Consider the following 25342-nt stretch of genomic DNA (forward strand, 5'->3'; position numbering starts at 1 on the left):
GTCAATTCGGGTCAGTACGTTTTTTTTTTTTTTAAGAACCCGATCGGGTATTCAGATCGGGTCGGGTTTGACCCAACCCGATCGGGTTTGTAAATTTCAAACCGATCGGGTTTCAATCCCGATCCGATCCGACCCTAACCCGAAATTTATCGGGTCGGGTCGGGTCGGGTAAAATGCCCACCCCTATTGGGTAGAATGATTGATTCACTGTTTTTTTTTTTGCCCTTTTTTCTTTTTCCCAACTTTTCGCCTCGTATAAGCTCAAATACTTAAAATATTTGGTCAATTATTGTCTGCTTATTTGATTGAAATCAGAATTGCACTCCTAAAATAAGCTCAAATACTTTAAAAAAAAACTCAAAAATTGAAATAAGCACGTAGTTTGAAAGCATAATCATTAACAATTTTAGCTTTAAAAAATAGACAAATCCTACTTGCTTAAATAAAGTTTCTTCAAATTTTTAATTATTTGTATATTCAAAACAATTTTTAAGTAGCTTTTATTTTTTTAAATATAAAATTTAAATGAGTCATCATGGACACTGACAAAATTGGTAGACTCAATAATTTATTAGACACAATGGTCCATCTGGGATGGCAATTGGGAGGGAAGGTAAGGAAACTGACATCTCCGTATCCATCTCCAATATTTTGTATATATTTATGTCTCTGTCATAATTGCTAAAAGAAATTCTCATCCCCTCCCCAAATAATAACATGAGATTCCGAGGGTCCGCGATCTCCAAGCAACCCCCGAATAATCTATGCGTTTTTAGTTTTTTATTTAATTTAATCCTATTAAAATAAAATAAAAATTAAATAGAAATAAAGTTTTATAGTATATCTTAAATTAATATTAATTCATTATAAAAGTCACACTATAAAATACAAATCACTAACATAATTCTCTTAGATTAATATTAAATCATTATAACAGTCACACCATAAAGTAGGGGTGGGAACTATTTAGTTTGGTTCGGTTCAGCCCTTGAACCGAACTAAATTGAAACCAAATGGTTCATGAATTTATGAACCAAATGCGAATCAAACTATAGAACTGAACCGAACCGAACCAAATTAATTTGGTTCGGTTCAGTTTGATTTTATCCTATATATTCATTATTCAATAAAAATAATATAATATAATAATACACTATTAATACAACAATAATCTTGAGTTTATAAATTAGCAAACAATAAACAACATAATAAAATCTAACAATAGTAAATTAACATAATAAATTTAAAAAATAATCTAGAAATCCATAAATAATAACCAATATAATAAAATATAACAATAATAAATTAAAATAATAAAGTTCAACAATAAAATAAAGTGTATGCTATGACATATATAATATCATGTATTAACTAACAAACAGAAATTAAAAAAAGATAAATTTTAAACTATTTTTTATTTTTAATTTTAATTTTTTCTTAAACCATTTGGTTTGGTAATTTAGTTCGGTTTTGAACCGAACCAAGTAAAAAACTAAATTTCTGAACCATTTGATATTTTACTCCGAATCAAATCGAACTAAATTATCATAATACGATTCAGTTCGGTTCGGTTCAGACTGAACCGAACCAAATGCCTACCCCTGCCATAAAGTCCGAGAGCTGGGAGCGTGCGGACAGTCTCTTTTATGCCAAATGGAGACTGAGTGAGATGACGCCTTATTGACTAGACTAGAAGCTCCCCGAACGGCGGAATTAATTTCTGTAAAATTTAGTACTCCAACATTCTTTAACTCAGCTTATATATGCGTGTCATGTCTTAAGTAATAATTGTTAATAATATCAGTAAGAAGAATTTTATAAGTCATATAATAAGATGCTTTAATTAGTGCTTTTGTGTTTAGTTTAAAATTTTTTTTATTCTCTTTACTTTATTTTATAACAGTTATATAAATAATAACGGCTTTTGTTAATGGATTTTGACAGTACCATTATGTAGAAAATTACAAATTATGTTCTTACTTGTGATTTTAGAAAAGAATTTAGAGACGCAACGCAAATGTGACGCCGTTTTCGAGTTTTGGTTCAAATACCACCTGGCAAACCTAGTTTTAATTTCTGAAAACCCATTACGCAAAAATTAAATATGCCATCGTTGTTTGGTGCTGTTTCGTGCATGGGTCTTAGCATTTGAGTGGAAAGTTTTGGTCTTTTGCTATTACAGAGGGACAAATGATTCAGTTATTTTTGTCAAAGCCAAATTGGGAAGCTGATGATGGAGACAGTGATTCACCCAAGCTAATAATTTCCCTTTTGAACAGACTCGAATCGTTTCTTTGGTCGCTGATAATCTCCGGCGGCCGATCAGAGGCTCGTTTGTGGCTTTGCAACACAATATCAACCATAAATTCACTCAGTCCTGAGCAGCAGCGTGACATATTCGTCAACTTGTTGAGGTCCAAGCAACAATTACAAAATCATGACCTTGCCTCTCAGCTCTTGCAAATGTTATTTCAAAAGAGCCCTCATAAAGCAGGCCGCGTCTTGGCCAAGAAAAGTTACAAGCTTGTCAAGTTCTTTGAAGGTAGTGCAGTTTTTACCGTTTTGCATGCCTTATTTGATGTGGGGTTTCATGTTTTGTGTTAAAGCTAGGATTTCAACTCTACTTATAGTTTTGTGTAATAGGTTTTAATTTTTTGGTTGGCGTCTGTACTCTTACATGTCTGTAGATTAAGCTAATTACGAGGCTTTAAGGGATTTCTGATTGTGATAATTGTGTTGATGAAACAGGAAATCCGACGCGGATAATGCAATGGTTTTCGAATTTTTCTGATGGTTCTGGATTAGGGCACCAAAAAGGTGCCAAGGCATTATCACAATTTGCTTTTGTGAATCGGGATATTTGTTGGGAGGAGCTTGAGTGGAAAGGGAAACATGGCCAATCACCTGCAATGGTTGCCACAAAGCCACATTACTTTCTCGATTTGGATGTTCAACGAACTGTCGAGAACTTCCTCGACAATGTGCCTGAATTTTGGTCATCTAATGAGTTTGCTGAGTCAGTAAGAGATGGTGAGATTTTATTCGTTGATAACAAGTTCTTTATAGATTTTTTTGTTGATTTGATGTATAAAGAGGATTCAAGAGATGTATGGGAAGTTATAAATGAGTTTCTTATGGAGGAGTCTTTCTCGTCTTTGAGTCAACATCTTCTTATTATTCTTGAAGAGCGTGACTTGTGCAGTTTTTTGAAGTTGTTGTGTAAATATATCAATGCAAGTATGGAACCTAAGGATTTTGGTAGTTCATCTTCGTGGCTTGAGATTATTCTTTCTAGGCATAGGGATTACGATTCTATTGATCAGCTGCTTTTGTTGAATGCGGTTATCAATCAAAGACGCCAGCTTCTTGGGTTTGTACATGATGATGAGTACCAGGAGGAACAAGCAAAAATTAAAGATATTGTGTCGCAGATTTGCACAACCTCACTCAAAGTCAACAACTTGGCATTAATTGTGAAGGAATGCTTAAAATTGGATACCATTGAGGCAATGAAATTGATGGGACTTCATTCTTGGGTCATTTACTATGGGTTATCAGAGGAATGCCAAACTCCAGCATCCTGGGAATCTATATTAATGAGTAACGGGATACAGTTTCAGAAATCTGATAAATATGCTTTGCTCCATTATGATGGATTGTCAGAAGAGAGTGGATCAGACTTGGATGCTAGATCATCAACTAGAAGTAGGCACAGGAAGAAGAAAAAAAGTAAAAAGAAAAGGAAAAGGAACTATGATGATGATGATGACGGCAGCTTTGATAATGAGCTACTGGATTTCGACACCTCCAATGGCAGGCAAAGTTTGCAATCTAGGGCTGTTAGTTGGTTGCTCTCAATTGATGGATTCTCTGCAAAATGGACTAGTGTGAGTTTATTATACTTAATCTTCTGTATTACTTGTTAGGTTTCTACGATCAAAGTGCAAAAATTTTCTGATTATTCTGACAATATGCAGGCAGATTTACCAGACCTTCTCTCAAGCCATTGCTTGTCTATATGGATGAAGTGTCTTTTTGATAAGTGGAATAATGTGGCTTAATCTGTTTGGCCTATGATTTATCAGCATTATGCTCAATGACACTGCTGCATATACTGAAGGTATAAAGTTTATTTCAATTACCGATACATGCATACACGGGATATCTTGATTTTTTATCATTTATCTTCATCTTAAATATTTAATTACCCAAATCTTTCAGAGTTTTCAAGAAAGTTGTTCAATTATGATGTGTTTGCAGATGGTCTTTAGCTTAGGACTAAAGTTTTGACATTTTGCGGAGAAAGAATGAGTCTGTGAGGTTGAGGGGGTTCAGATCTATTAGTTTGGTGAATAGTCTTTACAGGATCATTGCTAAAGTGCTTTCTTTAAGGCTTTGGGAGGTGTTGGGGAGACGTTTTCTACTGCTGAGGGTGCTTTTGTAAGAGATACACAGATTCTGGATGCTATTTTAGTTGCCAATGAAACCGTGGAGGAGTATAGAAAATCTAGAAAATCTGGTCTTGTTTTCAAAATTGATTTTGAGAAAGCTTATGACTGTGTAGATTGAGATTTTTTGGACTTAGTGATGGAAGCCAAATGATTTGGACAAAGGTGGAGATGCTGGATGATAGGCCGTCTCCAATCAGTTAGCTTTTCAGTTTTTCTCAATGGAAGACCTAGGGGCAAAAATTCAAGCTTCTAGAGGCCTTCATCAAGGGGACCCTTTTTCTCCTCTTCTTTTTACTCTGGTGGTAGATGTGCTAAGCAGATTGATGGAGAAGGCTTAGATTGTTTGATTAATCGAAAGATTTGTGATTGGGAAGGACAAAGTAACGGTTTCTCACCTTCAATTTGCTGATGATACTATCTTTTTTTTCACTCTGGTGATGAAGAAAAGTGTACTATAATCTTCTTAAAGTGGTAGACTTTTTTTGTGCAGTTTCTAGGTTGAGAGTAAATTTAAAATAAGCTCTATTTCTGGTGTTAAATGTCCCCGAAAACAAGTTGCTTGACTTAGTTTCCATAGTGGGGTGTGAGAGTGGAGATTGGCCTTTGAAGTACTTAGGATTACCTCTAGGAGGGAATCCCAAGGCTGTAGAATTTTGGGCTCCTGTGTTAGAGAAAGTTGAGAAGAGATTGGATGGGTGGAGAAAAGCTCGTCCTCTAGGTGTGGGAGGTTAACATTGATTCAATCAGTTCTCTCTTGTCTGCCAACATACTTTATGTCCCTTTTTTTGCATTCTCTATTTCAGTTGCTAAAAGAATAGAGAAGGCTATGAGGGATTTTTGTGAGAAGGAGTTGGGGAGGGAAGAAGGGATCATTTGGTGAAGTGGAGTGTGTTGTCTCAACCTATCTTTAAGGGAGGCTTAGGGTTGGGTTATTTGGCTAAAAGAAATAGAGGCTCGCTTGGTAAGTGGCTATGGAGATTCCTTTGGAAGTTAACTCTTTTTGGCATCCGGTCATTAAAAGTAAGTATGGCATGCGTGAAAATGGGTTTGATTTGAACCAGTTTTAATAAACTTTGAAAGGCCAGTTTTTGCCTCTAGAACTTATGCACCTGACTTTCTTTTGTCTTCTTTGGTATCAGAGCACCTCTTTCGTTTTTTTTTTTTTTTTAAATATTTTATAGGAGTAGTTACAAAGGCAGACTTCATTCAGTTCATGTTATATTTTATCAATTGATAATCTTGATAGCTTTCATAAAGACCCCTTTGCTGTGTTAGAAAAAGATTCTGATATCTGGATGCAAAATAATCCCTGTATAGAAATATTAGAAAGAGCTTTAAAAATAGTAGAAATAGAAGAAAGAAAAGTTAGATCTAATCAAGAACAACTCGACATTGGCTTAGAAGAATAATTTAAAAACCAAAAGTTTTTAGTAGGTTATACAGCTGTATTAGACCAAAAAGAAGATAGAAAATTACAAGTATTAAACAGTTAGATTTTACAAAAATTCCAGTTATCTAAGATCATTACCATAGAGAATTAAGATTGTTCAAAGATTAATAAGATCAAATAAATAAAGTAAAGAAGAAAGAAAAGACTTACTCACTTATCGCTATCCAACTAATATGTAAAACTAAAGTGTGTTTATTTTAAATTGATTTTTATTGCTTTGAATCATTTGTTACAATGAGGGTGAATGGCTTGTCTAGTTAACCAAGATGTAATTTATATTTAAAGCATCAACAAGAGGTCAGTCCTTGTTATTATTCAAGGTAAAAGAGTCTTTGACAAGGGTTTTTGTTTTGACAAAAATATTAAGAGCTCAATAAAAGTTTCTACTGATTTTCTAAAATCTTCTTTTAAACATGGCTACTAGGGTATGAGTCAGGATTTTAATTTTAAAAACGTGTTTTCAAAACTTGTTTTAATAAACTTTGAAAGGTAGAGCTGATGTTAATAGAGGATCCAGAAGATGTCCTTGGCCCTTGGGTGTATATATCAAAGGGTAGAGCTGGTCTTTTGTCAAATATTAACCTAGTTATTGATAGTCGGCAGAAAATTAGATTCTGGGAGGATGTTTGGGTGGGAGAGAGGACACAGAGTGAGTCTTTTCCTCGATTGTATGGTCTTTCTTTGGGTCAATTATTCTATAGCTAGTATGATGAAGTTTTCTTCAATGCAGCGGGGTTAGGACTTCAGATTCTTTAGAAACTTGAATGACAGAGGGCTGCAACACTGTACTGACTTGCTTGGGGTTTTATAGGGAATTCATATTGATAGCACAACAGAAAGATAAGAGAGCTTGGACTTTGGAAAATTCAAGAATCTTTTCTACCAAATCGTACTTTCTCAGTCTTATAGATGACTCTACCCCTATTTTTGTCCCCTCTAGTCTGATTTGGAAAGCTAGAGTCCTCCCAAGGGCGAAGATGATGGTGTGGGTTGCTGCTTAATGGAAGATCATTAACAATGATTTAATTCAGAAGAGAAGACCGAGTATGGCTTAATTCCCAGATTGGCGTGTCTTGTGTAAAAATGCTTCAGAAAGTGTGACCACTTATTTCTTCACTGCCCAGCTGCTTTCTTCTTGTGGTCCAAGCTGGTTAGGACTTTATATTGAGTTGGGTAGCACGTGCAACAAGTTTTTCTGTTCTGTTGAAAAACATTTTGTGAGTTAAAGGTAGGGGGAAGGCTTTTATCTTATGGGATTGTGCAGTTGTGGCTATATTTTGGGTCCTATGGATTGAAAGAGACTTAAAAATTTTTGAGAACATAGTGATGGAAGACTGCATGTTTCTTTGGGACAGAGTTAAATTCTGGGCTTCTCTAGGGACTTCTATTTGGCCGGAGTTTGAAGATTTTCTTCTTTCTTTTGATTAATTGGGAAGCAGCTATGGTGTAATATCATTTGTTAAGAAGTTTTTATCTTATAGGATTTGTAGTTCTTAGGCTTGGGGATTTTTGTCTTTTGCCTTTGTGAACTTCTTGTCCCTTCTCTATGTACATTTCCTACATCTAATATACTTTGTTTCTGAGCAGAAATAAATAAATAAATAAATAAATAAAGTTTTGACATTTTGAGCGGAAATTTTTGTTTGACATATAGTTGATTTGATATGCAGGCTGGAAGTCATGGCATCAACTCTGCTGTACTTGTAATCGCATTAATTGCAGCTCTGTTTGAACAGGTGCCATTTAAATATGTAGTTTTATCGTGGAAGTTCATAAATTTTATGCATTTTCTTGAGCGAAAATAGAACCAAGAGTGTTGTTTTTGTTCTTACAAAGAAACTGTATACTTTAGATGTTATTATCACCAGTAGCAGAGCTAGAACTGAAGTTCTTTTACCCTCAAATTCTTTTCTTCATTATTCATATTGGCTTCTCTTTCTCTTGAGTTTGAATTTAGGATGACTGAATTGGCACGCAATTAATCATCGGTTGAGGAAGTTATGGCATAGGGAGCTCTCACAACATATGATGTGTCCAAAGATTTCAATAGCCATTGCCTCGGCCTTCGGTGCACGCTTGCTTTTTGGTGAAGCTATGTTCAGCTTCGTTGGTTGATGTTGTTTGTCTTTGATCGCAATTGAAGAATGCTATGAAACCCAAAAACGAAAAGGGATTTAGGCAACAGAATTTTTTAAATCCAGTAGTTTCCTTTCAGAAGTTGTTTGATGAGTTCGGGAGTGAGGATTTTATTAGAACTTTTTAAATACTATACGAAGTTAAACTTAATTTTTTTTAAATTAGTATATGACAGACTGATAGAATGTGCTAAGAAATTTTTAGAGTGAAGTTAGTCTTTATGCAAATAAAAAAAGATGTGGTTATTTGAGGACAATTGCAAGATAAAAAATGAAAAGTGGGGTGTGATTACAACATGGATGGAATTTTCATCACCCTTAAATACAAAATTTCTCTATACACCCACTTATTGCAAGTTGTTGGGCCTTAATCTTTATTTTGTACGTCTCCTTTCCGCTTTTTATTCAAGTTATTCCTTGGTTTTATGTCTCCTTCATATTTGAAAAATATACCCCGGAAACACAACCCTTTTACTATTTTGCCCACAGCCTATTCCAAAAATTAGTAATAATGATGAATAAAATATTTTTTATATTCAAATCATTTCAATCAAAATTGTAATAATCTGCGAATGTTTTTCAAATACGTAGGTAGAAAATGAGTAATAGCTCAAATAAGAAGGGTCGAAGGGCATGTTTCCCTCTCGGAAAAGATATATATATATATAGTAAAAAAAAAAAAAGGTTCTTTATTGATGCATGGATCAACAATCTAATGCATTCAAATTTGATCAAGTTAGTTTTAATTACATCCCACAAATCACACTCATTAAAAAAAATAATAATAATAGATTTCTGTAGCTTATGGCTTAAAGTTGTAGGTAATATTGAAAGTTAAAAACTTCAAGTAGCATGAATAATGATTTCAGAAAGGAAAACAAATTAAAATTCATTGAAGAGTTTAAATAAATACTTGCAACAACCCTTTGTTTGTTTTTGTGATTGTGGAGGAAGTCAGAATTTTTCAATGATGGTTATGTAATTAAGGATACATCACTTCGGCCCAGATTACTTTTGACATCAAGATTTGATTTGTGGATTCTAGTATCGGCATTTAGATCAGCATCTAACATTTATGTACTTGGTACATTTGAATTGATACTTTTGGCCGAACAACTTCATGCTTATCTTAATTATATTATATCTAGTCGAGACTCGAAATTATAGTGATACTGCAAAAATGTTCCTCAAGGAAATATAACCACACCACAGCATTCCAAATCTCCCATATGAACGTAAATGTACAAAGTAACATCAAGAAAATATCAGAGGAAGAAAGTTTAATTTGCTCAAGATAACTATTACATTTTTGCTAATTAATAATCTAGAAAATAATTTGCTCTTTTTTAAACCACGAAATAATCATTGAATTTATATAAAGAGTGCATCACGCCTGTATGCATCCTAAATTAGCTAGGCACATAAAATCAGAAGAAAGAAAAGAATTATACCATCAAGAGTCAATGTGATAGTTTTTTTTTTTTTTTTTTTGAATTACATGAGACTAATGCTCAGATTACAACTCATATTATATAAGATTTACAACTGATATTTATAATCAGACAATTACTGAGCCTAATTTACATTAATTCTTATATAGCACTGCCCAGATTTTACCCTCTCTAATATTCGAGGGGTGTCTACTCTACTCACATTCCCAGATTTGGGTGTCTACTCCACTCACATTCCCATATTTTATCCTCTCTAATATTCGAGAGGTGTCTACTCCACTCACATTTCGAAAGGGAGACGACTGTCTTCACTTAATGATTAAGGAAAGAAATAAACCCCTACATGCGTCGTGGGGGCTCGAACCGCTGCGCTCACAGTTGTGAGTGCAGGGTCCTGACCACTGGGCTAAGGCCCAGTTGGTTCAATGCGATAGTTAAAGAAAACAATAGAGTAGGGACTAATCAAATAAATTGTTTTTAACTTCAAGAATCCCTAGTTTTTTTCCCTCCAAAAAAAAAAAAATTTCATCTGTTATTTGTACGGTCGTCGGAAGAAATTATGTTTATGGATTTTAACAAGCACTGGCTGTCATCCGGCCTCTCAACTTTTAATACAAGGGCTGAAATTTTAACATGGATTGGTTTGATCCAAGGGCTGAAAGACCAACGTTTATATTTTAGCTTGTGTCTGAATGTTTTTGGGGGAAGACAAAGAGGAGTGTTACAGTCAACCACTTGAATGGGCGATCCTCACTCGCTTTCCTCAAATTGAATAAGTTCTCATATTTTCACTTTTTATGGGAACACACAAAAAGTAATTTTGTCACGTTCATTTAATAAACCATTTGATGACATTTTACCCACCACTTTAAGCATTTTTATACTCAAATGCCACTTGCTTCTTTATTCAATTTACTTAATAACTCTTCTCTTTTTATTTTTTAAGTGAAAATTTCTGAAAACTCATATATTTAATCGAGCTACAAAATCATATTTTTTCTTAAAGATATTTTTATTATTGATGGAGGTGTTAAAAGAATTTTATAATTTTTTAAAATATTATAATAAAATTAATTAAGAAAAAAGATGTTAATAGATATTTAGACAATGCCAATATTATCACTAAAAAAAACTCATGATACAATGTCCCATCAGAAGATTTGCTGTTGCTAGCAATGCCAAGTCAGAAGAGTCAATTGCCCAAAAAGTAAGCTTTATTGCTATTGCATATAACCAGATCTATGTCTATTTATTGCACAATTCATTTTAATAGGGAAATTTGTAACCTATCCCTAAATAAATTGACATTTTGTACGGCGTCCCTAATAAATTTAACTTGTTGCACCACGCACCCAAAAAAATTGACATTTTGCACCATGCCCCCAATTCCGTTATTTTCTCAGTTAAGTTTAACGGTGGAGGGGTAAAATTGAAAGTTTATTCCTTAAATTAATTTTAATGGGAATTCTCTTTATTGCAATTAAAATAAAAATCTTTAAAAAATTAAAGAAAAAATAATAGTGGTGACAATGTACATGTAACAAGAAATGTTTTATTACAATTAAAATAAAAATCTTAAAAAATTAAATGAAAATAATAGTGGTGACAAATGTATATGTAACAAGAATTTTTTTTATTAAAATTAAAAAAAAAAATCTTTAAAAAATTAAAGGAAAAATAATAGTGGTGACAATGAGCATGTAAGAAGAATTATTTTTTTATTGCAATTGAAAAAAAAACCTTAAAACAATTAAATGAGCTAAAAATTTTGTTTTTTTTACATAGAGGGGCATTTTTGTCATTCAATCAAAAGTTAGATGGAGCCGTTAGAAATAACTGAAAAATTAACGGAATTGGGGGTGTGGTGTAAAATGTCAATTTTTTTGGGTGCGTGGTGCAATAAGTTAAATTTGTTGGGGACGCGGTGCAAAATATCAATTTATTTGGGGGTATGTTACAAATTTCCCATTTTAATAAAAGTGTTAAAAACTTTTAAAAATTGAACTGTTGAGAAAGTCAGGTATTGGTAAGAGGGGTAATTTGATAGAAAATATGGATTTTCTGTTTTTTCGTTGTGGATTTGATATTTTATTTTCTATTGTTGACATTTTTTAAGGAAGAGGAGGCTGGATGAGATATGTCTTGAAAGGTTTCAGCCATATAGTCGAACATACCTACAGTCATGGATATTGCAAGGTAAGCTAAATTATTGAATTGTATTAACAATGCCCTCCTGAATGTTGATTCTTTTCATAATATTTTAGTTTCGATAGAGTATGGGCGATTTTTTTTATCTAATATGAGTATGTGGTTCACATGATTAGTATCGCTACGAAGCTTAGTTGATTGCGAGTATGTATTGAAACTTTTATGTAAATGTGTCAGGTAGATTAAGAGACTCGCATTGTGAACTCATTTAGTTTAGAATAGACAATCGACTTTAGTTGATTGATTATTTTGGTGATCCCATCTCTCAAACTCATTTATGGTGTAGGGAAAGTGTTTGTAGATGGAAAGGTGGTGAACAAAGCTGGAACAGCCGTCTCTGATAAGGCTGTTGTAGAAATAATTGCCCAAGTGCCAAAATATGTATGTAGGTGATTACTCCTGGAACAATTCATCTTGCAATTTCAGACATAAATTTCGATTTTATGGTGACATTGGCGAGTCTTATTCTGATTTTTATCTTTTGTTCATTTGTTCAGAGTAGGACATAAGTTAGAAGCTGCCATTGAACAACTGGGTGTTGATGTAGCTGGCAAAGTAGCTCTTGATTCAGGTTTGTCCACTGGAGGGTTTACTGACTGTCTGCTTCAGTATGGTGCATCATTTGTTTATGGGGTTGATGTGGGTTATGGATAGGTACATGGATTTCTTTTTTCTTTTCTCTTTCTTAGAAGGCAATGTTTCTTCTGATCGTCCAATACTCTGCATTCTTGGTTTGTTATAGATCTTTGATTGATTATGGATGTTAACATCTTCAATAGGTAGCAGACAAAATTCGTTGTGATGCACGTGTTTCTGTAATTGAAAGGACAAATTTAAGATACCTCACTGCTCTCCCTCAAAGAGTTGATTTGGTGACTTTGGACCTTTCATTCATTTCTATTCTCACGGTAAGCTTTCAAATGCTGTAATGCTATGTTTATGAGCTCTTTGAATTGTTTGCGTACATCTCCTCACCTTTGATTCCCCTGCTTGTATGCTGATTGCTTAATGGGTTGCACCTTCTCTTTTGCTCTTCTAATAATCATCATAGATGGGGAAATAAGTGAATAAGATGATGATTTTGATAATTATTCACGACAGAGCAATTGTTCTTGTGAATCTAGTGCTTATTGACCGTTGTGTCCTGCATATTGTGATCCTTCTTTATAAGCAGGTCATGCCTGCTGTGATAAACTTGATGAAGGAAGAGGCAACTTTGATTACCTTGGTCAAACCTCAATTTGAAGCTCGCAGATCACAGGTAGATAACTTATCTCCATTTTTTCACTTCTGCTGGACTCTGCTGTATATGACTAAATAAATCTGAAATGATGTCAATGAGGGAACCACCTTTCCACTCCGAAGTGGCTGCTAACTTCACCAGCTTCTTCTTTTTATTGGAAGTACCTCAACAACTTGTTATTTGGTGGTCACATAAAATCATTCCTTCATATTTCATCGGTTTAAGACGGTGAGTATCATTTGTTTGAGTTCAAAATTTCGTTGTTATTGCAGGTAGGAGGTGGTAGGATTGTGAGAGATCCTTTAGTCCATAAGGAGGTCTGAAATTTTTCTCATCATTATTTTCTAATTGTTCTCACTTCTTTATTCCTATGTTCAGAGGAGTTTTATGCTTCTCTTGTTTTTCTCTAATTCTTGTTTTACTCTAATTTTGAACATGATTATATTTGGCATTGACTTGAAAGTTGTAAGCACTAGATAATAATCCATTAACCATGCGTTCATTCTGTAGGTTCTTGAAAAGGTCATAAAAGGGGTAGAAAATTTCGGATTCCAGACTAAAGGGTGGATTGAGTCTCCTCTAAAAGGCGCTTAGGGAAATACAGAATTACTTGTTTGCTTTACTAGGACGGCTGAGAAACAAACAGAGCTGTAGAATGTGTGGGTACGAGAGAACAATAATCAATAACCCCCTATAAGCCGTGCCCGTGCCATTTGGCCCATTGACTTTTTCTTTTTTTTTTTTTCTCTAAATCTCGTATTTATTCTGAGTTCTGGAATAGTGCAGGCACACTTAGCTATTGCTATTATCGAAATGATTTTAGCAAAATTTTTCGCAGCTGGCGCCGACATACTGAAAGAGCTAGCTGGCAAGAACGGAAGCCATACTGCAATTCCAATGCCTTACTCATTTATAGTGACTGCCGTTCTAGCTGGTGCTCTTGCGTGGTATTGCGAGAGATAATAATACAGAGTTATGATATTTCATTTACTATGTCCTTTATTTTTGTTTTAACCAACATTATTCTGTTTAAAAAAATTCTGAAATTCGATGTCAAAGAGTATAAAAACTTTTTCGGAATACTCGGCTTAAATTATTTTGTTGCATTTTTTGGGTAAGTACTTTGGAACTAATTAATTTAAATTTAATGTATGATTACCTATTTGGTTTCCATAATAACATTCAATCTACTATTTCAAAGTATTACTACCTAACTATTTGTTGAGGCAATAGCAAGCTTGGTTCCCTTTGAATTCATATTTTTCAATAACAATGTTATTTCCCTTTAAATTCTCTTAACACTACATTATTATTATCTTTCATACATATGCTTACCTAGGCTCAGAATAATGAATCCCATTTTTCAATTTTTCAATATGAGTGTTTATTGTAGTTGCTCCCATCTGCATTAGTACTATTTATGAAGAAACATGCAATATATTATTGTATTCCTAATAGTACTATCAAATGCAGATGAGAGTAATTATTAATAAACACTCATATTGAAAAATTGAAAATGGAATTGATTATTCTCAGCGTAGGTAAGTATATGTATGAAAGATAATAATAATGTAGTGTTAAGAGAATTCAAATGGAAATAACATTGTTATTGAAAAATATGAATTCAAAGGGAGCAAGTTTGTTATTGCCTCAACATTTTCTTTCGAGGTCAGTGCCAAGCTTCTCTCATACAAATAGTTAGGTAGTGATACTTTGAAATAGTAGATTGAGTGTTATTATGGAAACCAAATAGATAATCATACATTAAATTTAAACTAATTAGTTCCAAAGTACTTACCCAAAAAATGCAACAAAATAATTTAAGCCAAGTATTATGAAAACGTTTTTATACTTTTTGACATCGAATTTCGGAATTTTTTCAAACAGAATAATGTCGGTTAAAACAAAAATAAAGGACATAGTAAATGAAACATCATAACTCTGTATTATTACCTCTCGCAAGAGCACCAACTAGAACGACGATCACTATAAATGAGTAAGGCATTGGAATTGCAGTATGGCTTCCGTTCTTGCCAGCTAGCTCTTTCAGTATGTAGGCGCCAGCTGCGAAAAATTTTGCTAAAATCATTTCGATAATAGCGATAGCTAAGTGTGCCTGCACTATTCCAGAACTCAAAATAAATACGAGATTTAGGGAAAAAAAAGGGAAAGCCAGAGGGTCGAACGACACCGGTACGGCACGTGTTCGTACAAAACGACACGGTATGAGCACGTTTCAGTAGAGCACGCTGCACGAGGCACGTGTTCGTATAGAACGACACGGCACAAGCACGTTTCAGTAGAGCACGCGGCACGCATGTGACGTGGGCTGGACCGAGCTTAGAATTTTAGGAACATGGGCGTTAAAAGCACGACACGATTAGAGATGGTCAAAGCACGGCACGCGAAAAAGCACGCAATAAGTACATTTTATTTTTTAATGAAAGTAAACTTAATATTTTATGATTTTATAAATAACTTGAAATTGAATCTTTTAATATATTTTATTAACTCAGGTTCTTTAAATTTATTTAATTCTTAGTTTCAAAAAAATTATTTGAATGATGTGTAAGTCTCTGGTAGTAATTATTTGGAGGAAAAAAATGAAAAACTCTCACTGGTAATTACGTTATGATGGAAAATTCAAAAACCTTGTAGTTGTACATCCAGTCAATTTCTTGTGATTTTTTTAACAATAACAAATTAAGAAGATCATAATATTTCTGTAATCTCTCCAAAAACTTCTCCAACTAATTCAAATGTATCTCCACCTAGTTCTATATCTTTAACTGCTTGCTCTTGTTCTTGTTTTGCCTTTTTTTTTCCCTTTTCACTTGCCCATTGAAAGACAAGAATCATGCCAAGAATTAGCAGTCCATCAAGGAAGCTGAAATTAAAAATTTACAATTGTGGAAAGCGATGATAAACTTAAATATTAGATGTTCCTTATAGAGAAAAAGGAAAAAAGAAAAAGAAATAAAGAAAAAAGCTGTTAATTACCTATTTAGATATAATGATTTGTGTATAAATAAGCAGCAGCCGATAATTAAAAATACTTGTTGAAGAGGACTAAATATTGTTGTATATACAGGTCTTATGCACCAAGATGTACATATGACGTTCAAGCTAAAAGCCATAATACCCTGCAACATATATATCAAATCACTGTTAAAACTTTTTTTGGCATTAATTTAGTATGTGATTATATAAATATAAAAAAAGACTTACCGATATAATAGCTGCTAACAATCTAATGTTGAAGCCCAATTTCCATTCAATCCAATCTTTTTTTTTGCACAAAGTGCAATCAACACTGATTGGATTGCTGCAAAGAAACTTGTGAGGGCTGTATTAGTAAAAAAAAAAAAAAGAAATCGATGGTTTAAATGAGCCTGCAAACATAATAACCAAATAAGTCACGTTACTCAAAGAAAATTATGAATACATCACATGATAAAATAACATACATAATCATATTTACCTGAAGAACAAGTCTAATTGAATATGATAAACAAGAGCCCCCGGCCAATAATGAATCAATGGTATGTTTGTGACATTTCAATTACCCTTGGTCTCCCATGCTTCTTGTACGCATAATGCTCAGGTGCTCAGGTGTGTTGATAAAATAACATACATAATCATATTTACCTGAAGGACAAGTCTAATTGAATATGATAAACAAGAGCCCCCGGCCAATAATGAATCAATGGTATGTTTGTGACATTTCAATTACCCTTGGTCTCCCATGCTTCTTGTACGCATAGTGCTCAGGTGCTCAGGTGTGTTGATAAAATAACATACATAATCATATTTACCTGAAGGACAAGTCTAATTGAATGTGATAAACAAGAGCCCCCGGCCAATAATGAATCAATGGTATGTTTGTGACATTTCAATTACCCTTGGTCTCCCATGCTTCTTGTACGCATAATGCTCAGGTGTGTTGATACTATCATGGCTCCTTTGTAGAAGAGGAGTAATATGGCCGTTGCTATTAATATATGACATTATTTTAATATCATTAAGATGTTTAATCATATTTTTCAATAATTATAAGAAAAGAGCGGGAGTATTGACACCCCTCTAAATATCTCATAAAATCTTTTTAATTATTTTATAATTTTAACCTTTATTAAATTTACATAATGGGACAATTTCTAATTAAACTCCGCTCAAAAGTTAAATAATTTTTTTTTTGGAAATTAAAAAAAAAGCTTTTTTTGTGGGGAATTTACCACCAATAGCTACAATAGAAAGAAAGAAAACTTTTTTTTTTTAAAAAAGAAGAAATATGATTGTTGAAATGAGTTTTAATAATAAAAATTAGAGAATAAGGTTTACACAATAAATTTTATTTAATGATATTTTTGTCGTTGATGGAGGTGTTAAAAGAATTTTATAATTTTTTAAAATATTGTAATGGAGTTAATTAAGAAAAAGGGTGTTAAGAGATATTTGGAGGGGTGCCAATAGTCTCACTAAAGAAAAAAAAACAGCGTGATACAACTATTAAATATTAAACTAAAGTATCTCAAAATAATGAATAACCAGAAAAAAATAACGGGATGTAAGTAAATTAGGGATATCTTTGAAAATTATATCTTGATCGATACGAACGATAATCATAATGTAGGAGGTTTAATTAAAATATATAACATTTGAAACTTCATTATGGGATGGGTTTTATGAGAATTTTAGAGGGGTCCTAATAGTTCGCCCTTTTCTGTAATGGACATTGATTCGATGTATGGTTGATCCAGCCGGACCTGCCATTAGAAGGGGAATGATGCCGTTGTCGAACAGTTCAAAGGTATCAATACTCAAATTATATTATGGGTCTAACTGTTTTAAGTATTGCCACCCTTGTCATGATATGAATTGGCCTTTTAAATTTGAGCACTCGGTTAAGACTCGGTAATCGCCATGATTTTAGAGGCTTATAAAGTCCCAAAACATAAACCTCTTCAACTTTTAGTGCAACTGATGCTATATCGAGTGTTGATACCCTCCATTACACCCATAAGACCACCCAATTACAACAATATTCTAAAGCCCAATACATTCATACATACATACATATACGAAATTACGAAAAAAAGACATAAATACTTATCTTAGGGGTAATTTAAATTGAGTTCTGCTATTTACCCCGGGTCAAACCCCGAAACTAATACAAACGATGTCGTTTCGTGCATTTTTTTTTTTTTGTTTTGATCAGCATCAAAACGATGCCGTTTCGTGCATTTTTTTTTTGTTTTAATCAGCATCAAAATGACGCCGTTTGCTGAGCTTCTCATCTCGGTATCATTTATTTCACAAGTCTTAGAAAACTAAAATCGATTCAGCATTCACTGAGAGTCTAAAACCGATTCCGTGCAATACATCCTAACACATCTCAGATTCTACAACTTGAGAGGAAAATCTGCTTTAAGAATGTAACTTGGTAGTGCCTTGCTTGGAAGATAACGCCTAGTCAACAACCAAAGATACCAGGACAACCAAATGAAATGGATTGAATTTAACTCAAGAAACAGAGCCACTTGAATGAACACTCAAGGCACCAACAATTTCAACAATCAGACACTTTCTCAACCTATTAGCATCCACAAACACACTCACTGTATCATCCATCTCCTCTTTCATTACCTCCACAATAACCCCATTGAGTCCCTCATGAAGATGTTTCTGCCTTTGGCTTTCTTCTATTCTAGATACACGCTTTCTGCCTCCTAGTTCACTATGGATTGAGCCCTTCTATGAGACGATATGTGGATCTGGCCCTTCCCGTATCAGCTTGTACTGCTTTTTCTTTCGCAATGGACAGAGATTGGACTATTGAATGAGTTGCCGGAGACGGAGCCGATTTGCGATATAGTCGAAAAGAGCCCCCTCCTTTTTAGTGAATTCCAAGGGCTTCTTTGAAAGCTTCTTCTTTGCCCGAGGGCCTCAAACAAGTGATAAAATTCGTTTGAGGAGTCGTGCCCTCAACGGAAGCGGAATGGCAAGATCAGGCTGCACAACGCTTCAGATAGTGGCGGCAAATCTCACATTTTTCAGGCAGCCTACTAGCAGAAAATGAGAATCGGCTGAGGAAGGCTATGGTGAGAGAGAGCGCGAGAGGGGAAACAATGAAGTGAAGGGAAAATGATGAAGGAAAGGGGAAATATTTGACAGCAAAACTCACCGTTTTTGGCTTTAGTTGTGAAACGGCACGTTTTCATTTTAATCAAAACGGTGAGTTTTAATTCGGGGCTTGAGTCGGGGGAAATAGCTTTTTCCATTTAAATTACATTTACTCACTACCAACTTTTCTATAGAATAACAGAATTTCTTCATTGTTTTCTGTTTTCCTTATTCACTCACCTCATTTTTCCTAAATTGTTAAAAGATGAATAGAGAAATCCATCTGGTCATATTTGCTCTAAATTGATCGTTCATATTAAGTTGTAAAAAAAAAAAAAAAAAAAAAAAAGTTCTAAACATGCATGAAGGAGAATGATGCCGTTGGACGTTGAGATCGGATGACAAAGTACTGGTAGGAAACTATTACGATAATTTGATAGCTCAAAGAATATTTTAACAAAGCATAGGATTGCAACTGAGTGAACGGGAAAAACTTACCTTTAGGAACAAGCGTGATTCTTTATACTTAAATTGGTGGGGCAATATAACAAGATGCTTACTGAAGAATGCTACACCCATCAAACGGCAAACAATTGAAAGAACTGACAGTAGTTATCCAGCTAATTACACAAACACTTAATTATGATGTTTACAATTGAGATGATAAATAGGTAGCAGTTTATTGTTGGAACTATTACATGACATGAACCCTGCCGAGATGAGATATCAAAGAGGTTCATTTTCAAGTATCCAGGGAATTGCAGCCGTGGCATCATCAACTCCTACAGTTAAGGACAAAGACAAATGTAAATTGCAATTAAAATTTGTACTATATACCCAAGCAATCTTCAGCAATGTACTTCAAGCAAAGAATACCAGAAAGGGAAAAAAAACATTGTTTTAGACAAGCATTTAAGAAGAAGGAGACGGCGAAGGTCTGGTGCTGTGCAGTATACATTGGAACCCTAACAAAATAAACACTTGTTACATCTCATCTCAGCAAAAGAAAGATTATAAATTCATTTACTGTCTGTAATTTGACAACAGTAATTTCCGCCCTTTTTCCATCACGGGGTTTTTTGGTTCAAAATCCAACACCGTTTTTCAATATCTTTTAAAACATTAGCATGCAAGACAAGAAACAAAAGGAAAATCTATTTTTTCACATTAAAAATATACAAAATCCACTACAAGTTCATTTTCAAACTCTACACCTGATAACAGGCATTTACGGGGATAAAAGATGAATCTCTTGTTGATCTGAGAAGGTGCCAGTGACACTTTGACAAATAGTCTACGACTGAAAAATGGTTGTTATGTTAAAGTGAGAAGAAGCTGAAAGGTCTGAAATTCCAGACAGAAATAACTTGTGGAGAGATTCTCTAAACATGAGGTACTCCCAACAGTCCAACTTTCAGTAAATAAAAAGCCGACCACATCCCTTGATTTACGCCACAAAAAAAGCCAGCAATAGTAGCATAATGGCTATGGCATCTGGCAAGGAACTACTGAAAGAGCCTCCTGAAATCTCAGAATGTGAAAAGAAAGGGAGGGCCTCCGATGAGTTTAGAGCTAAGCAAGGAAGCTATTAAAAAGCAAAAACATAGAAACAGCTGAAGTGTTTCCCAGTTTACACTAATCTTAAGCACTCATAAAAATAGCACATATATGTGGTCAGTAGTCAAGAAGGTCACGAAATAAACCAATGCACAAGGTTGATCTAACAGCCCTTGTTAAATCCCTTTCTAGCTTGCTTATGATAAGCACACTCTTCAAGCATATTTTCCAACAGGTAATTTACATCCAACAAAGAACTCTTCTGCAGTAAGAGGGGACTAAACCATTGTACGCAAAGCATCTGCTGCCAAGTGATAATAATAATGCAAACATAGAAGAAACTTACCCGATGACGTATATACAGGCAAGCTAACGTATTTGGGACATGAACTGCTTGAGAAATAATTGTCATTTTCAGGGCTTCTTTCAATAATACAATCCCGAGGCTGAAATAGCAAGAAACTGTTAGAGTAGACATCAACTTTCCACATGACAGGTAAACTCAAATAGGAAATTAGACAACAGGTTACCAGATTTTTAACAAAACAAAAAAGATTGTCAGCTGGAAAAATCTAAGAGTAAAACAAATTGATTGACTGGATCAGATAATAGATGGGAAAACATGTCAACCCCAACAACAGCTCATGTTTTCTCTCTTTACAACCAAGGCTACCGCATGTACTGCACTCTAACTTGGACCAATCAAATTTGAAGCTCAGAGGTCAGGGCCTCATATAAATTATTGTGATGCTCTGGCACAGAAGGCAGATTCTAACCTTGAAATCCTTGTAAAAGCATAGATGAAGTTCATTCACAGCATCTTTCGAGCAATCCAGTTTTGGAGTTGCATGGAAAGCATTCTGAATGGCAGAGACAATGCCTCCTAAAGGATACTTTTCAGTATTAGAAGGAAGATATCCAGCTTCATTCAGTACTCTCTGACATTCATTTTTTGCAACAAAAAATGATATTGGTCAAATGCACAAACCAAATGGAAGAATAGATAGAAATTGCAACAAAAGTGTTAAAATGTAATTCAATTGAAATAATAAAAAACAGAATACTGCAGTCTTCTGTACCGCCTTACTACTGCTATTAGAATATGTGAAACCCAAGGAATTTAAAGCATAACCCAATTTGAAACTTACCGTGACATTATATTTAAAGTACAAGTTGAGGGTAGTTAAAAAGTAACTGTATTCATCTCTAAATACTGGAAAAGAACAAGTTCCATGCTTCTCTGCAAGTACCATCGAAAATCAGAAGTAGCACAACTTGTATATGGAAGGAATTAAAAAATTCGAAATTGCTTTCCTAGCAAGAAAATATAAATGTATGTATCATGCTGGGACAGTAGAAGACTATTACCCCACTGCCAGTGCATTATCCCCAAATTCAGCCATCATAATAACACAAGAACAAAGCACCGTGAGTACTGAAACATGGTACGGGATTAGTTAGAAAGCAAAAAGAACGAAATGTATAATTAATAACCACCTCATGAGCCCAAAATAGCCCTTCTCCACTATAGCAAGTTGATGTTGAACCACATCTGTATGATGGCCAGTACTTCTCCAGAGTATCAAGCAATGTTGAGATCTACATATTACAAAAAGAAGTATAAACAAAGGCACACACTGCAAATTCTAGATCATTTACATGACATTGCAGCATCACAGATCACGAAGATATACCTCCTTCTCATCAAACTTAGATTTCTTGCAGCAAGAAGGCCAGGTTCCATCATTATAGTCAGGCCACAGTCCATCTGGAATACCAATATAGAAGGTTACAGATGAGTATGTTTCATTCCAATATCTGAAATATATTTATGTTCACAGGTCAGGTTGCTCCAAAAAGAACAGTTACTAAAGCAGAAACCAAGGCAAATCTAAGAATAGATCATTGGCTATACTAAGATTCTGTATCAAGACAGCAAAAGTGACCAGTTACAAAAGCAAATCCCTTTCTCGGAACTTTTCTACTTTACTTGTAAATTGGTCCATTCTTCTCAAAAACACTGAACAATTTCATTGTTGCATTTTTGCTACTTTTGAGAAATTTCCCTATGTTTGTAAGTCACCTACCAAATAAAAAACAACTCTTTCAAAGGATATGTATATAAAAAATACTATTTAATCAATCATCTGTGGCAGTTTGAACTCCAAGAGTAAAAGCATCTTATTGTTCACATTGCAATATCAAAGATCACATTCATTCATAACCCTCGTACTTACGGATTGTAAATTCAGTTGGAGCATTCGACCTGGAAAAGGAAAATGAAACAAAAAAAATCAACAATAAACTATGCAAGTCTCACGCGGCCACTATAGGTACATACAAATTGCCGTGTTAAACAAGAAGCACTGCACCACTCAGTTAAGAAAAGTAATAATAAAAAAATTATTTAAACTATAACACGCAAAAACGACAACGTTCTGCACACAATATCTACAAAATTAATACAAAAATATACTCAAATGTCACGGTCATACATACCATCATCAATCGATCGACAAATTCAACTGTGAAGAAAATATAAAGAAAACAGAAGGAAAAGACACCGTTACCCTCGGCAACAACCGTTGGAGGGACAGCAATGGCGAGTGTGTTGACATTGAGTGCCAGGCCACTGGAGAGCAAAGTTGAAGTAATCGAACTCCCTCTGCTCACCTACGGCATCGTCTACTACCTCTCTGATTCCGATCGCTTTGAGCTGGCAAAACGACGCCGTAAGTAGCGCCGCGACGAGCGATAGTCGAATCAGAATCAGAATCAGAGAGAAAGATGCCATCGCTGTTAACTTTACGTTACGATACCTTGCTTCCACCTGTTGCTACTTCTACCTAACTTTGGAGTTTTTAAAGTTTTTTTTTTTCTGTTATGTTTTTTTTATATCAGATGACGAGAATTATTTGATAAGATTAGAGGTTAAAATCGTCATTTTAATTAAATCAGTTGAGGATAAACGGTTTTGATACCTTTATGCTTGCACTTGCTTCTTAGGCATGGGCCTGGCTTTCAAAATGGGAAGGAAGTTTCAGAGGGCCTTTTTGACGGTCCTTATGAATTTTTGAGAGTTGAAATATTTGACCGCCTAATTATATTTCACAAGCTTTTATTAATCACTTTTATATAAAGATTTATTTTATTTTTATATAAAATGACTTAAAAGGATAAATAGCTTTTAAGTACATTCACATGATAATTTTTATTAATATTTAATTTAATTAATTTAATTTCTTAAACTATAATTTTTTAATTATTATTTCTTCTCAAATATTACATACTCTACTTTTGTAGTTACGAAAGAAATAAATTTATAGTACTCACTAGAGGACGAAGAAGAAGTATCCAACTCTTTTTTTTTTTTAATGGTTATGGTAATGGTGGATAAAAACTTTAAAAAGAAAGAGAGAGGTTATAGTGATTATGAATTTTTTTTCTTTTTAAGATAGATTTTATAAGTTTTATATGGTGGGTACTTCGAAAAAAAGATAAAAAAAATTATAATAAAAGTAAATTCAGGATTAGGTGGGGTATGTTGAGAGATAAAGATTAATTTAAAATTTTTAATGGAGTTAATTGAAAAGTGGGGCTAGTGAGATATAATGAGAGGGTCAAATATCACCAAGCTTTTTTTTTTAACAAAGATGACAGCCCTTATCATTTTGTCATTGAAACTAAAGAGACAATGACGAACCCAGTTGATTTATTGGGAGGAGGCTATTCTTAATAAAAATATTAGTATTTAACAATAACATAATAAAACTAATTTAATAAAAAAATAATGACAATATTTATAATAATAGCCTGAATTTCAAGTTTTCAACAACTTTAATAGAAACAAAAATACAAGACTTGAAATTAATTAATATATAATTACAGTTGCCCTTTACACGTTTTCATGTTATGAAAACATTGTAAGATAACTTCATTATCAATAGTATTAAAAATGCATTTCTCCATGTATATAACCTAACTATCATTCATCCATTGATTTCTTATTTAATTTTGTCATTGATTTTTCAAAATTTTCATAGCTGAAAGTGCCCTCTCTACAGTAGCAGTGGCAACGGTAGAATCAATTCCAATGTCACTAACATATAAACCAATGGACATACCTTGTCTCTTTTAGTCTCAAACCATTTGCTCTGCTAGCTCATCAATCCCTTTTAAATTTGAAAACTTAATGGACACTAGAGCACACATCTAAAATATAAGTGTCAAGCTGAATTCCAATTGCCATGAGATCTGAACAAGAGAATTCTTTTGGATAAAATTGAACAAGACATACTAAACTTTGTTTATTAAAAGCAGATAATTAATCATCCGGAGATAATCACACTAAACAAAGAAGCAACTCATCACTTGTCTTATTGCAATGAGAATTGAGCTCATGAAGTTGCATGTCTAAGACAATATAGAATATCTCAACATGATAATGATGCAAGTTTGTAATCTCTTGAGCTTTACGTCTCGATCACCCACGATCTACAAAGTTATCATCCGTATTAGGCACATCAATACCATTCTCCATACAAAAAGAAGAAACTTCATCAACTAAGGAATTTCATCCAGCCTCTCTCTTCACTTGGAGTTGTTGTTTACATAACTTAATCAAGTTCATAACATTCACAAATCTTGATCTTTCTTTTCTAATGCTTTTGACAATTCATTTGTGATTCCTAATATATCTCTAATCAAATGCAAGTAAAACACAA

The 25342-nt window shown here is 33.9% G+C and overlaps 3 protein-coding genes and 1 pseudogene across 10 annotated transcripts; 2 read left to right on the forward strand and 2 right to left on the reverse strand.

Annotated features, from left to right (window-relative positions):
- Window positions 1-2059: 2059 nt before the first annotated feature.
- LOC102616445 (uncharacterized) lies at window positions 2060-8287 on the forward strand. 6 transcript variants are annotated; one of them, XR_008052288.1, is made up of 5 exons: window positions 2060-2542; window positions 2749-3887; window positions 3978-5471; window positions 7572-7637; window positions 7859-8287. XR_008052288.1 is itself a non-coding variant. In XM_052434744.1 (3 exons), the coding sequence occupies exons 1-3, from the start codon at window positions 2191-2193 to the stop codon at window positions 4059-4061; spliced, it is 1575 nt and encodes a 524-aa protein (XP_052290704.1). In that variant the 5' UTR covers window positions 2060-2190; the 3' UTR covers window positions 4062-7537. The 6 variants fall into 6 exon arrangements, 1 of the variants encoding a protein (XP_052290704.1); XR_008052287.1 differs by having other exon boundaries at window positions 3978-4120; XR_008052289.1 differs by lacking the exons at window positions 7572-7637; window positions 7859-8287 and adding an exon at window positions 6713-7537.
- Window positions 8288-10662: 2375 nt separating this feature from the next.
- Window positions 10663-15449, forward strand: LOC102622427 (uncharacterized; annotated as a pseudogene).
- A 4111-nt stretch (window positions 15450-19560) lies between these two features.
- Window positions 19561-23501, reverse strand: LOC102616155 (ribonuclease 2). Of its 3 annotated transcripts, none has more exons than XM_052435347.1 (8): window positions 23189-23501; window positions 22856-22884; window positions 22313-22386; window positions 22116-22217; window positions 21767-21990; window positions 21395-21556; window positions 20965-21064; window positions 19561-19843 (listed from the first exon to the last, which is right to left on the reverse strand). In XM_052435347.1, the coding sequence occupies exons 1-5, from the start codon at window positions 23410-23412 to the stop codon at window positions 21910-21912; spliced, it is 510 nt and encodes a 169-aa protein (XP_052291307.1). In that variant the 5' UTR covers window positions 23413-23501; the 3' UTR covers window positions 19561-19843; window positions 20965-21064; window positions 21395-21556; window positions 21767-21909. The 3 variants fall into 3 exon arrangements, with proteins under 3 accessions (XP_052291307.1, XP_052291308.1, XP_052291309.1); XM_052435348.1 differs by having other exon boundaries at window positions 20965-21080; XM_052435349.1 differs by having other exon boundaries at window positions 21767-21979; window positions 23189-23500.
- Window positions 19788-21871, reverse strand: LOC127900329 (ribonuclease 2-like). The gene is made up of 4 exons (XM_052434968.1): window positions 21767-21871; window positions 21395-21556; window positions 20965-21064; window positions 19788-19843 (listed from the first exon to the last, which is right to left on the reverse strand). Exons 1-4 carry the CDS (start codon window positions 21869-21871, stop codon window positions 19788-19790), a joined length of 423 nt encoding a protein of 140 aa, XP_052290928.1.
- Window positions 23502-25342: the final 1841 nt, after the last annotated feature.

Source organism: Citrus sinensis, chromosome 2 (genome assembly GCF_022201045.2).
Source record: "Citrus sinensis cultivar Valencia sweet orange chromosome 2, DVS_A1.0, whole genome shotgun sequence".
Taxonomy (NCBI): domain Eukaryota; kingdom Viridiplantae; phylum Streptophyta; class Magnoliopsida; order Sapindales; family Rutaceae; genus Citrus; species Citrus sinensis.